Source organism: Cervus canadensis, chromosome 29 (assembly GCF_019320065.1).
Source record: "Cervus canadensis isolate Bull #8, Minnesota chromosome 29, ASM1932006v1, whole genome shotgun sequence".
Classification (NCBI taxonomy): Eukaryota; Metazoa; Chordata; class Mammalia; order Artiodactyla; family Cervidae; genus Cervus; species Cervus canadensis.
In genome coordinates, this window is record NC_057414.1 from 14425637 (window position 1) to 14442709 (window position 17073).

The 17073-nt window shown below is 45.4% G+C and overlaps 1 protein-coding gene across 8 annotated transcripts in view; it reads left to right on the top strand.

Moving 5' to 3' along the window:
* Positions 1 to 17073, top strand: part of FAT3 (FAT atypical cadherin 3) — a 761607-nt gene that overhangs the window by 704481 nt on the left and 40053 nt on the right. For all 8 annotated transcript variants that reach the window (XM_043451894.1, XM_043451899.1, XM_043451900.1 and 5 more), the window contains 2 exons: positions 13523 to 13657; positions 15476 to 15633. In XM_043451894.1, the coding sequence (XP_043307829.1) occupies positions 13523 to 13657; positions 15476 to 15633 (293 nt within the window). The remainder of the gene's footprint in view (positions 1 to 13522; positions 13658 to 15475; positions 15634 to 17073) is intronic.

The following is a 17073-nucleotide window of genomic DNA, read 5'->3' on the forward strand; positions in this document are numbered from 1 at the left end:
TGCTAGAGCCTTCCTGCAGGGATTCACAGCACAGTTCAAAAGAGGTTCAAGACAGGACAGGGCAGACCCTGCAGGAGAAGCTAAACCAGCTAATTAATCCTTGTTCTCTGAGAGCTCGTTTCATTCAGTAAAAATCTGCAGTGGCAGCAATGTCTTGTGCTAGTCTCTCAGTTGTGTCTGACTCTGCGACTCCCTGGACTGGAGCTCACCAGGCTCCTCTGTCCATGGAATTCTCTAGGCAAGAATACTGCAATGGGTAGCCATGCCATCCTCCAGAGGGTCTTCCCAACCCAGGTATCGAACCCGGGTCTCCTGCATTGCAGGCAGACACTTTAACCTCTGAGCCACCAGGGAAGCCCTTAGGAAGCAATGTCTTAGGTGCTGCAAATTCAAAGTGAATAAAAGACACAGTCCCAGGAATTTCAGGAGCTGGCTGTTATGAGCTCAGCTTTTCCAAGCCCCCGTTTGCGTTAATAGTGTTATAAGAAAGGCTGGGGAGGAAAAAGGCACAGGGTCCCTGTCACAGCCGGAGGAAAGCTTTCAGTGACATTTAGATGCCAGAGACCACTTGTGTTCTGGGTTTTGAAGGATGACTATGAGTTCATCAAGCAGAGACGGGCAGAGGGCAGGCTTGGCAGATTTTCTTTACAGCAGGGATTTAGGGGGTGATTTTGTTGGAGAGAGGGATCTTCCTCTGCATTTTTCATGAGGCACTGATGTTTTATTTATTTTTTAATTTTTATCTTTTGGCCACACCATGGGGTGGTATGTGGGATCTTAGTTCCCCAACCAGGGATCGAACCCATTATGAGCCCTGCAGTTGAAACACAGAGTCTTAACCACTGGACCACCAGGGAAGTCCCCAGAGACACTGATGGTTTATTTTACTTTATGTTTTGGTTTAAAGCAACAAGATCTTTTTATCTCACAGTTCTGTAGGTCAGACGTGCAGGTGGGCGCAGCTCGTCATCTGGTTCCTCTGCTCAAGCGCTCACAAAGATGAAGTCAAGCCGTCAGACATCTGGGGCTCTCCGGCCAGAGGCTCAGGGGAACAATCTTCTTCCAAGCTCACTTCAGAGTTGGCAGAATTCAGTTCCTTCTGGTTGTAGGGTTAAGGATACTACTTACTTATTTGCTGTTAGTGGGGACCTCTTCCTGGTGGCTCAGCAGTAAAAGAATTCGCCTGTAATGCAGGAGATTCAGGTTTGATCCGTAGGTCTGGAAGATCCCTTGGAGAAAGGAATGACAACCCCCTCCAGTATTCTTGCCTGGGAAACCCCGTGAACAGAGGAGCCTGGCGGGCTGTGCTCCATGGGGTTGGTCCACGGGGTGGCAAAGAGTCGGGCACTTAGTGGCTAAACCGACACCACTCTCAGCCTTAAGGCACTCCTTAAAGAGACACTGATATTTTAAATGCATTGAGTTTCAAGGTGGTAGCCTTACCCAGGACTCTTGTCCTCAAGTCCCCATAAACCCTTCTACTTGCAGGAAACCCAGAATTCTGGAAGTTTTTGTGATTCAGTCCCAGACTGAATGTCAGTCCCAGACATCCCAGAAGGAGGCTTTCTCAGTCTAGAAGGGAACATTTCCTGAGCGGTAACACTGCGGACTCAGGCCCACCTCTCAGCCTCTTGCCACCTTTATGTCACTTGTGTAATTAGCTGTAAAATAAAATACTGAATTTTAGTGGTAAAAGGACCTCAAAACACCATCTGGTCCAGTCCCCATATTCAGCAGCTTTATATGATTATCTCCATTCTATAAATGCAATAGCTCCCTGCCTTGCCCAGGGCATGTGGCTGGTGAGAATGGCATACTGATTCAGTGTAGGTTCATTTTGGGTCCTTGTTTTATTCCTTGCAACTTAAAAATAAGACCTCTTCCATTTTTTATTCTTGGGTCCTTGTTTTATTGCATTCTAAGAAGAAGAGCTCTTCCATTTTGTGTATGACTTATAATCCCCATGCTACGTACACTATGAGAATATTCAGATAACTGTGGCTCAGACCATGAACTCCTTATTGTCAAATTCAGACTTAAACTGAAGAAAGTAGGGAAAACCACGAGACCATTCAGGTATGACCTAAATCAAATCCCTTATGACTATACAGTGAAAGTGAGAAATACATTTAAGGGAATAGATCTGATAGACAGAGAGCCTGATGAACTGTGGACGGAGGTTCATGACATTGTTCAGGAGACAGGGATCAAGACCATCCCCATGGAAAAGAAATGCCAAAAAGGCAAAATGGCTGTCTGAGGAGGCCTTACAAATAGCTGTGAAAAGAAGAGAAGCGAAAAGCAAAGGAGAAAAGGAAAGATATTCCCATTTGAATGCAGAGTTCCAAAGAATAGCAAGGAGAGATAAGAAAGCCTTCCTCAGTGATCAGTGCAAATAAATAGAGGAAAACAACAGAATGGGAAAAACTAGAGATCTCTTCAAGAAAATTAGAGATACCAAGGGAACATTTCATGCAAAGATGGGTTCAATAAAGGACAGAAATGGTATGGACCTGACAGAAAGCAGAAGATATTAAGAAAGGTAAGGAATACTTTTGTACAGAAGAACTGTTACAAAAAAGATCTCATGACCCAGATAATCACAATGGTGTGATCACTCGCTAGAGCAGACATCCTAGAATGTGAAGTCATCACATTAAGAAAAGCATCACTATGAACAAAGCTAGTGGAGGTGATGGAAATTCCAGTTGAGCTATTTCAAATCCTAAAGATGATGCTGTGAAAGTGCTTCACTCAATATGCCAGCAAATTTGGAAAATTCAGCAGTGGCCGCAGGACTGGAAAAGGTCAGTTTTCATTCAATCCCAAAGAAAGGCAATCCAAAGAATGCTCAACTACCATTGCACTCATCTCACACGCTAGTAAAGTAATGCTGAAAATTCTCCAAGCCAAGCTTCAGCAATACATGAACCATGAACTTCCAGATGTTCAAGCTGGTTTTAGAAAAGGCAGAGGAACCAGAGATCAAATTGCCAACATCTGCTGGATCATCAAAAAAGCAAGAGAGTTCCAGAAAAACATCTATTTCTGCTTTATTGACTATGCCAAAGCCTTTGACTGTGTGGATCACAATAAACTGTGGAAAATTCTGAAAGAGATGGGAATACCAGACCACCTGACCTGCCTCTTGAGAAACCTGTATGCAGGTCAGAAGCAACAGTTAGAACTGGACATGGAACAACAGACTGGTTCCAAATAGGAAAAGGAGTACGTCAAGGCTGTATATTGTCACCCTGCTTATTTAACTTATATGCAGAGTACATCATGAGAAACGCTGGGCTAGAGGAAGCACAAGCTGGAATCAGATTGCGGGAGTAATATCAATAATCTCAGATATGCAGATGACACCACCCTTATGGCAGAAAGTGAAGAGGAACTAAAAAGCCTCTTGATGAAAGTGAAAGAGGAAAGTGAAAAAATTGGCTTAAAGCTCAACATTCTGAAAACTAAGATCATGGCATCTGGTCCCATCACTTCATAGGAAATAGATGGGGAAACAGTGGAAACAGTGTCAGGCTTTATTTTTTTGGGCTCCAAAATCACTGCAGATGGTGATTGAAGCCATGAAATTAAAAGACGCTTACTCCTTGGAAGGAAAGTTATGACCAACCTAGACAGCATATTAAAAAGCAGAGACATTACTTTGCCAACAGAAGTCCGTCTAGTCAAAGCTATTATTTTTCCAGTGGTCATGTATGGATGTGAGAGTTGGACTGTTAAGAAAGCTCAACGCCAAAGAATTGATGCTTTTGAACTGTGGTGTTGGAGAAGACTCTTGAGAGTCCCTTGGACTGCAAGGAGATCCAACCAGTCCATCCTAAAACAGATCAGTCCTGGGTATTCATTGGAAGGACTGATGCTGAAGCTGAAACTCCAATACTTTGGCCACCTGATGCGAAGAGTTGACTCATTGGAAAAGACCCTGATGCTGGGAGGGATTGGGGGCAGGAGTAGAAGGGGACGACAGAGGATGAGATGGCTGGATGGCATCACTGACTCGATGGACATGTGTTTGAGTAAACTCTGGGAGTTTGTGATGGACAGGGAGGCCTGACATGCTGCGATTCATGGGGTCGCATAGAGTCAGACACGACTGAGCGACTGAACTGAACTGAACTGAACTGAAGAAGAAGAGCTCTTTCATTTTGTATATGACTTATAACCCCAATGCTACGTACACTATGAGAATATTCAGATAACCCCTTTTTTCCTGACAGTCTAATCACCAGTCTCACAGACCCATGGCAGGACGACAGAGGGTCTTGGACTCCAGTAGGCCTGTGACTTACTAGAAAGGCCCACTACTGAGCCCCGCACTCAAATATAATGGGAGGCTTTGAGTGGAGCCCTGGAGTCATTATACATGTAGCCTGGTGACCCTAATTCTGGTGGTTAGGAAACCAAACTATAATAAATTTCACAGTAAGATACAATAGAAAAAATGTTCTTGGGGTTCAGGGGGTGAGTTCCTTATTATAATAGTAATAGTTCTCTCATTTTTCCTGAAGTACCATCTCAAATGAAAATACAGTGAAATCTGTTAAGGAAAGCATTAAGCATTGTAGACATTTTCTCATTTATTGGAAAGGAGAGATAATTGAAGTCAGTAAATGCTCCTAGCCCACTCCCCCCGACACACACCCTAGTGTTGGCTGCTGTTTAGCCTGGAAGGTTGGCAGATATACTAAGTGGACTTTCCCACCACCTGGTGGAATAATTAGGAGATAAATAGAGGTAGTGATCCATTCTGGGCTGTGTAGAAATATTTACACAAATTTGGCCTCAGTAGTCTACCCTCCTCCCAACTTTCACCTCACCTTTCTCTCATGGAGACTTTTTTTGGGTTGACTTAACACCATTAAGCATCTTGAACTAAAATGCTGGGTTGCTCTGACAGAATGAAAGCAGGCTTGAAGTTTAGTGCGGAAGAGGTTTATTACATTCCAGCCCCCGTTGAGCATCGTGTCTGAGCAGAAGTTTAAGGGTTCTGCTGTCCTGAGATGGCACCTGATAAACCCTGGATGTTCAGTGGATGTTGGCACTTGGGTAAGAAAGCCTGGGGAGTAATAAACACCCTTGAGTTCCAATGAGGACGTCAGAGGACAGAGTATCGGGGCAAGCTGTGGGGCAGTAGTCATGGTCCATTTTGGAAGATTTTCATTGATTTTTCAAAAATCTGATCTACATACACATCAAAAAGGAGACACTTGTTCAAGAGAACGGACTTGCCCCGAGATCATTAGCATTTATGACTGGTGTGTTTATGAGTGTTGGTGGAAGGGGATGCCTGCCTTGTCCAGTCTTGGTTCAGACATGGGACCCTGACTTGAAACTGAAGCTCCAGTCAAATGCGTGGAGCGTCTGTCACCGGCGAGCTCGGTGCTGCGGGGTGAGGTGTCAGTGCTGGGCCCTCAGCCAGGGCAGCCCGCTGTCGGAAGCCTGTGCAGGGTGGTAGGAGAAGGCCTGAGGCTGAGGGGCCGCACTCGGTCTGAAAGGATGCCTGGAATCAGACAGGACACGGGAAGGAGTCAGTCCAGGCTGGGGAGCTTCAGAGCCAAGCGATGGAGGTGAGAAGCCATGTGCAAGCAGTGCGCCCGTGGATGCGGGGACCAGCGCGGCGACCCACACTAACTGAGCCGCGACCTGTTACCGTTTCATTTTTCACACATGTGTGATTGTACTTAACCCTCACAATCACCCTAAAGCGTAGGTATCATTAACTTTCCTCAGAAGTTAAGGAAGCTACAACTCAGAATGGTCAGTTGGCTTGCTCAGGGTCCCACAGAACTAGTGCAGGTCAAGCCAGAGTTCACACCTGGCTGTCCCAAGCCCTATACTCTCCTACCACCGCACAGCTTTGAGGAAACTTGAAATTAACTGAATCCAACTTCCCACGCACCTTGGACATCCTATTTACTATCCTCCTACCACAATAATGCAGGCAGGGTTTGAGCTCAGCCCTAGCACTCGCTACCTCTCAAGAAGGACCTGAGACAGCTGGCTTCGTGGGCCCCGAGTCTCCCTCCTGTGAGGTCACCCGCTGCACCCTTTAAAGCCACACGGAGCCTGACCTGTCTGACCCTCCCGTACGAACCGCCCTCCAGACAGTTAAGGATAGTTACTAGGACCCCTTGAATCCTCTTTTTCGAGACAAACAGCAGAAGGTTCTCTGTTCCTTGGCCATCAAGAATAGGAGCTAGAAAGAGTAGTAGGTGGTGTAGTTGGACTAGAGAGCAAGCGTGAAGGAAGGATTTCTCTGTCTTTCTTGGAGGAGTCCGTGAAAGGCACTGGGGGCAGTGAATTGTCCTGGGAAGGCATTTCTGAGCAGAGAAAGTAGTAAAGGAACATTTCTTTACTACTTTTATTTTCTCATTCACTCATCAGTGAATCAAATACTTTTCTAAGCCCTAGGTGGGCTGCTGGAGTTAGAGGGGTGAGTGAGGCTGACATGGTCCCATCCTCATGGCCCTTGAAGCAGCATTGTGCACTGGGCGAATGACAGGGAGCTCAGCTGGACTGGCTGGTGGAGAGACAGTCCCGAAAGGAACATGCTGGGACAGGTAAATGGGGCCTGTGGTGTTGGAGAAGACTCTTGAGAGTCCCTTGGACTGCAAGGAGATCCAACCAGTCCATCCTAAAGGAGATCAGTCCTGGGTGTTCATTGGAAGGACTGATGTTGAAGCTGAAACTCCAATACTTTGGCCACCTGATGCGAAGAGCTGACTCATTTGAAAAGACCCTGATGCTGGAAAAGATTGAGGAGAGCAGGAGGAGAAGGGGACGACAGAGGATGAGATGGTTGGATGGCATCACCAACTTGATGGACATGAGTTTGGGTGGACTCCAGGAGTTGGTAATGGACAGGAAGCCCTGGCATGCTGCAGTCCATGGGGTCTCAAGGAGTCGGACACGACTGAGCGACTGAACTGAACTGATAGGCCACGGTGATGCACTTCTCATGAGTACAGTAAAGTAAAACAGTGAAGGCTTCTACGAGGCAGGAAGATACTTGAAACTCAACCTTAATGAGTATTTAAAAAGCATAGGAAAATCTGAGATCGGGTTTACACTTAGGCCAGAATTGTTCATTCCAATTCTCTGAGGACAGAACCCATAGTCCCACCCCCAGGAATTCTGAATAATTCAGTGTCTCTGAACCTTTACTGGACTTCCCTACAAACTGGGAAGTTTCTATTTCTTATTCATGTTAGATGTCTGTCTGCAGATCCCTTATCTTTAGCATGCATGGAGTCCTGAAGGGCCGGGAGAGGTCTGGACATGTCCACTGTGGAGGAGATACCAACTTCTTACCGTGTAAATAATCACTTATGTTTTCCATCCACACACAGCTGCCCCAGAGAGAATGTCTTGAGTGAAATGGCACTCAGCCTTTAGCAAGATCATCCCAGAAAATATGGCTGAACAAAGCAAACACCCATGAAGATGATTCTGTGCTTTGGGGAGAACCACAGGAAACCATCTCAAAGCAGAGGGACCTTAGGAAAATGTGTTTTAAAATTTCATGCAGGCCAGAAATTATGAAGGGAGCTTACTGACGTATGTGGCATTGGCTGAGACATGGCACCTTGGCAAAGCATGTGAATTTAGGGTGTGGGATGTTTACCTTTAGCTATTAGATTCTCAGTATAATAAGGCAGAGATATAAATCAAGAGGTTGAATAAGCTCAAGGTGGCAGCAGTAATAATCATACCTGGATACTGACGCGTTAGCTAAAGGTACAGACTTAACCCAGGGAGCCGTGGGAATCCTGGGGAGATGAGGCACATAGCTCAATTGGTAAAGAATCCACCTGCAATTCAGGAGACCCTGGTTCGATTCCTGGGTCAGGAAGATCCCTTGGAGAAGGGAAAGGCTACCCACTCCAGTGTTCTAGCCTGGAGAACTCCATGGACAGTCCATGGGGTCGCAAAGAGTCGGACACGACTGAGCGACTTTCACTAAGGCAAGGAGAGACATGCATGGGGCAGTGAGACCCTTCTAAAAGCACGAGAGGATTGCCTTTCTCCTCCCTGCAGTTTCCAAAGCCCTGAGCTTCTGCTCGAGTGAATTACGTTTTCAGCTTTGTGGAGAGTGACCGAAATGCGCCCCACCCTCCCCGAGCGAAGCTTCACGTCGCGTGCACGTCCCTCCTGGTGGAGAGTCTTTATGAAAAGAATCCCTCTGCCCAGGACAGTTATGAAGGGGCTGACCCTGCTGCACATTGCCTGTGACACTGATTAACACAAAGTTCTCCCAGGCACACAGTATTCATATCATCTGTCAGCTTACAAATCGTGAGTCTGACCCACAAAGGACAGCAAAGAAGGAATTATACTGGAGCTCAGATCTCTGCCATGTTTCCCAGTCAGGCGAGTGTCTCCCGTTTGGGGACCCTGAGGTAATTTGTTTTTACCCTCAATTTTTTTTATTTCTTTACAAGTTGCTTTCACATACATTAAACCATCTAATGCTCACAAGTTTCCAAGAGTAATTATACTCATTTTTCATGAAAAGGAAGCAAGACCCAGAGGAATGAAGTGACCCCTTAAAACCTCTAACTGAAGGACACATAGAAAATATATTAATGCATAATATATTTTAATAATATTAATTAATGTTATATAATAATGATATTAATGTAAATATTAGATAATAAGGTATACTTCTATTCATTCCAGCAGCCATCGACTTTAATAGGCCCCACACAAGAAATGCATTGAAATACTAGTCAGGAACAAAATTCAGGGTTGCTGCTTGTCAGTGTCCCACCCTTTCCTGTTACTCAGCCCTGCCTTCCAGAGGGGACCCAGCAGTGGGGGACAGAGGTTTCTCTGCCTGCTTCCTGCTCTGACAGTTGCTAAAAGCATCTGATCCTTCTGCCCTGCCCTGACTTGCCACAAATGGCGTCAGTTGCTTTGATAAAGGGGATCCTTCTCCCTTCATGCTCACTCTGGTCCCAAACTGATGGATGCCTGAAGATACAGAGCATGTAAAGCTAGAGCCTACACTTCCAGTGGACCTTTGTTCAAAGAGGAGAAGGGGACGGCAGAGGATGAGATGGTTGGATGGCATCACTGACTCAATGGACATGTGTTTGAGCAAGCTCTGGGAGTTGGTGACGGACAGGGAAGCCTGGCGTGCTGCACTCCATGGAGTCGCAGAGTCAGACATGACTGAGCGACTGAACTGAACTGAATAAGCATAAGCTTTGCAAAACAAGTTAACCCCTCCTCATCCATTGAAATCATGCTGCATTTTATGTTGCTAGAGATTTTAGGGCTTTGGCTGGGAAGAGGATTGGTGTCCCCAGGACCCAGACCTAGAGACACGGGTTCACTCCCTGGGTTGGGAAGATCTGACGTCCATCTGAGGCCAAAGGACACGTGGCATTGTTCAGAGTTGGTGTACAAAGGTCAAGTCCCTCTCACATAAATATTTCAGAAAGGATCTAACTTCTCATCATAGTTGATAGAGAGGAAAGAAATACAGTATTGTATGTGGGGAGTATTTGGTTTGGGGAAAGCTGTTTCTCAGTAATCAGAACTCTTTCTCTGCTTGAAAGAGACTACACTTTGTACACACGCTCACATCTGTCCCCAGCTACCCTCCAGACTCGAATCTGCCTGCATACCTCCTTGAGCCACAAGAGAGCAGACTGCAAGCAGAGCGAACTGACAGCACCAACTGGGGAGCTAGTGTTTATGGCCCTTGCAGCCCGGGCTGGGAGGCAGGGGGGAGGCCCCTGGGATTGTTAAAGCATCAGGAAGCTGACCTCTCGCCAGAACTGTCCCTTCCGCCTTAAGAAGCCTATTAAAAAGGAAGAGAAGGAGCATTGACCTGTCAAAGCCAATGGCCACTGGAATGGATAGAAATGTGTATCATTGTATGTCTAGTAGTTACATTTATATTCATCTTAGAATGCACTGATTATAACGTGTTAATATAGTTTCTATCTGTCCACCAGCTGGAGTATTTATAAGGGGGACTGGATCTAACATAATTCATTCATTTGATGGATTTAATTATCTAGGTTCTATTGTTGTGACATGGGCTTCCCAGGTGGTGCGGTGGTAAAGAATCTGCCTACCAGTGCAGAAGAAGCAGGAGACATGGATTTAATCCCCGCATTGGGAAGATCCCCTGGAAATGGAAATGGCTACCCACTCCAGTATTCTTGCCTGGGAAATCCTATACGCAGAGGAGACTGGCGGGCTATAGTCCATGAGGTCACAAAGAATCCAACCCTACTGAGCAACTGAGCACACACGCACACACACATGGTTATAATATAAGGAAAGAATAAGAAGAAAAGAACTGTGAATTTGAACTCCAGTTGCTGGTCTAAGTGACTCTGCTGTAACCCAATATAAGTGATATGGTTGATAAAGTGAGAAGCCCAATGCTAATTTAGCAGAGCAGGACTTGTGGCAAAAGAAAAGGTCAAAATATGTGAATAAAAGGGAGAAGTATTCAAATCCTGTGTTTATTCTGAAATATAGTGTTTAGCCTTTATTATATGTACTTACAGCTTTCTTCTAATGTTACCATAACTCCTGACAGAAGAAAATGGCTTTGCTCTCATGGGTCTGGAAATTATCTAGTCCTCTCTTCCCCCTTTGAAACAGAGGTTTTTAAACTGCATTTTTGATAATGCAAGTTTTCTAAGCAGTGAAGCCATTGCATTAGTGTAGAATGTAGTATATGTCGCTATGTCTCAGAAACAGACTTTTATAGAAAGGACATCTTTTCGCTGGCTAAAATAGGACACAGGGAAAGACATGTCCATGGAATAGAAAGGAACGGATTTCTTAAATACATCAATTATTGTTTCTATGTCTAATTGGAAGTTAATGTTCAATAACTTTAGAGTTAGATCTATTTGATGGATTGCATTTTATGGTTCATTTATGTGCATAACCGCCTCCGTGTTGCTGACATCGGCACTGGGCTTGGTTGGCATTTTTGAGCTTATGCTAACTAGCCGACAAGGGGGAGCTACCTGGAGGTGTGCAGGCCTTAGGAACGGAAGTGAAGCCACTCATGGAGAAAGCGCAGATTCGGCCGGGAGAGTCATGAATGTGCCATGAGTAAACACACTTCGAGTTAAACCACTAACTAGTTGATTAAAGAACTTCCTGGGTGGCACTAGTGGTAAAAATCCTGCTTGCCAATGCAGGAGACATAAGAGACATGGGTTCAATCTCTGGGTCAGGAAGATCCCCTGGAGGAGGGCATGGCAGCCCACTCCAGTATTCTTGCCTGGAGAATCCCATGGACAGAGGAGCCTGGTGGATTACAGTCCATAGGGTCGCAAATAGTCGGACACGTCTGAAGCAACTTAGCATGCATGCACGCCTGGTTGATTCATTCCCAAGAAGCACAGACCCTTGCTACTCAAAAGATCTCATCCTTCAAACCTGAGTTTAAAATGCTTTCTTCCTTTGCAAAGACTTTTGACATTCTCCCAGGAAGCACAATTGTTCCTTCTCTAGGGCTTCCCTTGTACTCACAAATCCCTAGCAAAGCAGTTACCTTACTGTATTCTAACCATGTGTTTGTGTGTTGTTTCCTAGGGGAGGAAGAGATGGGATAATTTTTGTTTTCATCTTTATATGCCCAGGCCTATCACCTCACTGGCCTGAAAATTTTCTTCTTGTTGGATGAATGCATCAAAAATTCCAAAACTGCTTATCAAAAGCACCTTGGAACAGATCATAAGGCGGTTGAACAGCTGTCTTAAATTCCATAAATATTGATAAAAACGCGGCAGGAATAAAGATTTTTTTGGAACGAACAGAGGAAGATATATTTCAGGACACTTAGGTCTTTCAGAACCATTTGTGAAGATCACTTCAAATTTTCAGTTAAAAATCCCTTCATCTTCTAAGACTTTGTAAGCTGGATCCTTGCCAGGAGTATCTTTTATGGCTGAGCTCTCAACTGGTAGAAAACTGGATTTATGAATTCTGAGTCTGCTGGTGCTTCTTACATCACTCCCCTGCAGGATTAAAGTCCCTAAAATGTTTATCTGTTATTGACGTTAAGTGTCCACTTTCTCCTGGACAAAGAAATGACTGTATAATGGAACAATATGCTTAATGAGGAAGAAAGAGCTGGGCTAGAAAGGAAGATAATAATGGACCAGATCTTGCTGAGGAAAGATGCTGCTAAGATCCAGTGTGTTCTTGGTCCACAGAGAAGAGGGGCTTCTTTAGGCCACTGCCTAACCCAGCTGTAGGTTGCTTTCAATTTGGGTCTTCTTTTCTACAGTCTTTTACCATTTAAACTCTCACCTAATTACATTTGAAATACCCAAGACCTTTGGGAAGTGCATTTCCTTCAGGGAACCCGTGTTTGCCATCCTCACAGTTCTGAAAATCTCCCTTGGGTCCTGAATTCTACTTTAATCAGCTAATCTGCTTTCCAGAATTTCCTTTCTGAGGAATTAACCTTTCATCTCACTGTGCTATGAACATTGAACAGGTGAAAAGGAAGCCTTCCTTTGCCAAGGATAATTCTATCATGTTTGATAGCCGATGGGGCACATTTACAGCCAGTCAATACAATAGCAGGGAGCAGAAGGGATTCAGAATCAATGAGAGTTGTGCTTGCATGATTTAGAATGAGTCACTTTTCTTTTTTTTTTTTTTATAATTTATTTATTTATTTTTTCAGTGGGTTTTGTCATACATTGACATGAATCAGCAATAGATTTACACATATTCCCCATCCCGATCCCCCCTCCCCCCTCCCTCTCCACCCGATTCCTCTGCAGAATGAGTCACTTTTCTTTATAAAGGTCTTTTTTCCCTCCCTCTGAAAGCAACAGCTAACATCTCCTGGAGTTGTAGAAGAAATCTAAACAGAAGTGATGCATTCAAGTGGTCCCCAATATGCACAAGCCCCAGGACTTCCCTAGGGGCTCAGTGGTAGAGAATGCATCTGCCAACACAGGAGTTGTGGGTTCAATCCAAGGGTCTGGAAGATCCCCTGGAGTAGGAAATGACAACCCACTCCAGTATTCTTGCCTGAAAAATCCCACGGACAGAGGAGCCTGGTGGGCTACAGTCAATGTGGTGACAAAAGCATCAGACCCAACTTAGCAACCAAACAACAACAACATGCAGGAGCCCCAGCCAGTAAAGACTATAAAGCCCCAGACAGTAACGGGCCTGTGTCGTATGATCTTTCTTCAGCTTAAGTTGCAACCAGTGACTTCACAACCTTAGTATATTTGATTTAGCCTAAAAAGAGGAGCTCCACTGACTCTTTGCCCTCATCCTGCCTCAGTCTGGCAGTGAGCTTTGGGAGATGCAGAGACCCCGATGGGCACCTGCACCATGTGAAGCCCACTCAGGCCTTCCTGCTTCTGGGCAGCACTTTGTCTCTCAGCTCAGAGCCTGTCGAGCCCAGTTCTCAAACCATCCTGTGCTTCCTGGACTTTACAGAGTGTAGAGTGATTGCCTTTCTGCTGATCATGTGTGTTCCCCTCTGTCACAGGAGGACTGTGTCCAGGGGCCAACGATCCTTGCGTGGAGAAGCCGTGTCCAGGGGACATGCAGTGTGTTGGTTACGAAGCCAGCAGGAGACCGTTCCTCTGCCAGTGTCCACCGGGAAAGCTCGGAGAGTGCTCAGGTGCAGAGCGCGGTGGGATGATGAGGGTCTAAATTCATATTCTGGAAGCCCTTGCCCTTGAGTAAATTACACTGCCCTAGCCCTTCCAGAAGACTTTCTGTCTGGATGTAACACTTTCCTTCAGAATGAACCCCAGCCAGCATCCACCTCAAATGCTTGGAATTTATCACAGCTGCAGCCTGTGCTCAGGAAACATGCAATGCCTGTGGGTTCCTTATATAGTGGGAGGCCATAGCCTGTGTTTCAGTTGTGCCATGTGGATGCTAAGGGTGTGAAATTATAGAAAATAAAAGGCTGTTGGTTAGGCAGAGGAGTTGGAATATCTGTGGCATGGCCTTTCATGTTCTGAGCCTATACGTCTCAAAAGAAAGTGAAGCTGAGCCAGTTCAGTTGACCTTTGTAGGGTAAGCGCAGCCTAGACCAGGTAAGACTCCCCACTGCAAATGTACAACTAACTGCATGTTCCTGAAAGGTGAGGTGATCACCTCTGTGTCTTAAAGAAAAAAAAAAAAAATCAGTATTTGTGTTATTCCAATCCAGATGATCCTCCATTTCTGATCATCACTCAATTTCAATACTTCTCTTGATTCATATATGTTCTACCATTTCTTTCCTCTAGAGAGTCATGTTCACTTTTGTTACCAATAGAACCCTTTTTGTAGAGGATGTATTTCAGACATAAGCACGCTGATATCAGTTTTAGAATCCAAGAAATATTTGTTGAGTGATGATTATAATAGCAATTACAGTGGGAATAAAAAATTATTATATCTAGTATGTGCAAGGCACTTGCAAAGCAGTGGGTTCTAGAAACTCAGGCTTTGCAAAGACAAGCACTATTCTTAAAAATGGAAGCCAAAGCTCTTTCAGCGTTGACTTCAAGAACAGAGCTGTCCCTGAATCCACATACTTGCCTTTGAAGTCTTCTAAGTCTCTAAGATACTTATGCTGTCCCACCCCCAACACGCCTGCTGTATGCACCGCAGATGGGTCTGCAGGGTAGCAGTAGGGCACTTTTCCTAACTTCAGGTGTCCCTTTGTGCCCATCTCCCTTCTCCTTTCTGTATGCAAAATTCTTCATTGTCCATGATTATCATCCATTTTGGTGTATTTCCACACTTTCACCCCAGTGAGACAGCTTTTCAGGCATTACTTTGCTTCTTAAAACATAAAGTGGAAGGCAGTAAAAAAAAAAAAAAAAGAGCGAGAGAGAGAATGAACTCAGAATTTGGTGATATGGGTAGCTACTAAACATTTTAGGCAGGGGAGCCTGAAATTCATGGTCAGTGTGGAGTTGTGACTGCACAAAACTTGAACTTCCTTTGTATCACTGCCTTTATCAACACTTGTGCAAATGACCTAAGTTCGCTGTTCAGCATCAGGATACTTGGGGAATGTGGATATTCTTTGAAAATGGTTTCTCTTTCCCTTGCTTCATGGAAGTGAAAGTTTTGTCAAGTGTCTAAGTGGTGTGGGTGGGCATGAAGGAATATCTTTTAAAAATGCTGATTTTAGAAAGCAGGAATTGGGAATTTAGTGACTATAGGAGAATCCAGGTTGGAGAACAGACCAAGCTGCCCTTAACGTGAGAGAGCTCAGATGTGGGGCCTCTGACTGGTTCAGTATTTTTTACTCTGAAATTGGAATGTGGCCTGAAATGGAGAACCAGTTTTTATCCACAACCGTTTGTCCTCAGTGCCCCGCCAGCACTCCACGGAGTTTGATCAATTCGATTGGTAGTCGTTCAGTGATGTCACAGGTCCCTTCTGGTTTCTGGGTGTTCAAAGTATCTATGTCTCCTCGTCATGGTCTTTTCAGGGCACACTTCTCTCAGCTTTGCTGGAAACAGTTACATCAAATATCGGCTTTCTGAAAATAGCAAAGAAGAAGACTTTAAACTGGCCCTGCGTCTGCGGACCCTACAAAGCAACGGGATTATAATGTACACCAGAGCAAACCCCTGCATCATACTGAAGGTAATTAAAATGGGTTATCTTTGCCCGCAGTCAGTTCTCATGTTAGTATTTTGGCTCTTGGGTCTGAAATTGTTTTGTCTTTTAAGTTCAGAAAGCAGAAGCTGACTTTAGGGCCAGGGGAGCAGCAGCAAAACCGGGAAGTGTGCCAATACCCCATTTCCTTTTGTACATTCAGCTTCAGAATTGCCTCTTTGGAGACTGGGGTACCTCTCTCTAGAGTGGGTTCAAGGGCCGGCCTCCTTTGAGCTGTAATCACTCAACAGTTCATTAGAGTCTTTCCTAATCAATTCCACAGCAGGGGTGGTCCTTTCAAAAGGCTGACTGTGTCCTCTTATACCACATGGGTCTATCCCCAGTGACCTCTGAAGGTCACTTCTATTCTTGCCCAGGAAGGACATTGGAGATCTGGGGTATAGAAGATTCCATATGCCCTCTTCTGGCCCAAGGAGCCTAATTTTTAAATCATTCCTGGCCTCAGAAACTCTCCAAAGGCACTAGATTTCCTTTTGAGCAAGTCTGGCATTTGTATTCACATCAGAGCCTCTCATGCCTTCATAAAAACAACAGCAGCAATCATACTAACAGCTTTATATGCCTCATTTGGTTTGTGTTATGAAGTTAATATAATAAATGTGATTTATTTATGTATATATATACATATATGTATATATATACTCAGTCATGTGCAATTCTTTGCAACGCCATGGACTATATAGCCTGCCAGGCTCCTCTGTCCATGCGATTCTCCAGGCAAGAACACTGGAGTGGGCTGCCACTTCCAGGGGATCGTCCCGACCCAGGGATTGAACCTGAGTCTGTTGCGTCTCCCGCATTGGCAGGCAGGTTCTTTACCACTAGTGCACCTGGGATCCCACATGGAGACACAAGAGACCCAAGTTCGATCTCTGGGTCAGGAAGATCCCCTGGAGGAGGGCCTGGCAACCCACTCCAGTATTCTTTCCTGGGAAATCTCTGGACAGAGGAGCCTGGCGGGCTACAGTCCATGGGGTCGCACAGAGTCGGACACTAGAGGTTCAGAGAGGTTGAATTATTGACACGGTTGTGCGGCTAAAGCGTGCCGAGCCTGGCCCTGCCTCCAGTCTCGCTCACACCACGCTTCCCATTGCCTCGCTGTCCCCAGCTTTCAGTGTTGTTACTACAACTCATTCTATCCAGAATCACATGTGGGCCTCTGTAGACAAGATTAAGCCTTCCGGATGGGAGGGGAAGGGGACCTAGGAGGGACCATGTGTATTGGAACACTGTTTTCCTCTGGACGTGCACTCAGAGGTGGGGGGCGTCTGTCCACCAGGACCCGCTCATCCACGGGGAAATGGCGGGCGATTTCCTCCTTCCACTGCTCTGTCACCCGGTTAACGGGGCTCGCGGTGGGCCGTGCGTGTTAGCTCCTGAGCTTTGGCTGTTCGTTAGGTCACATCC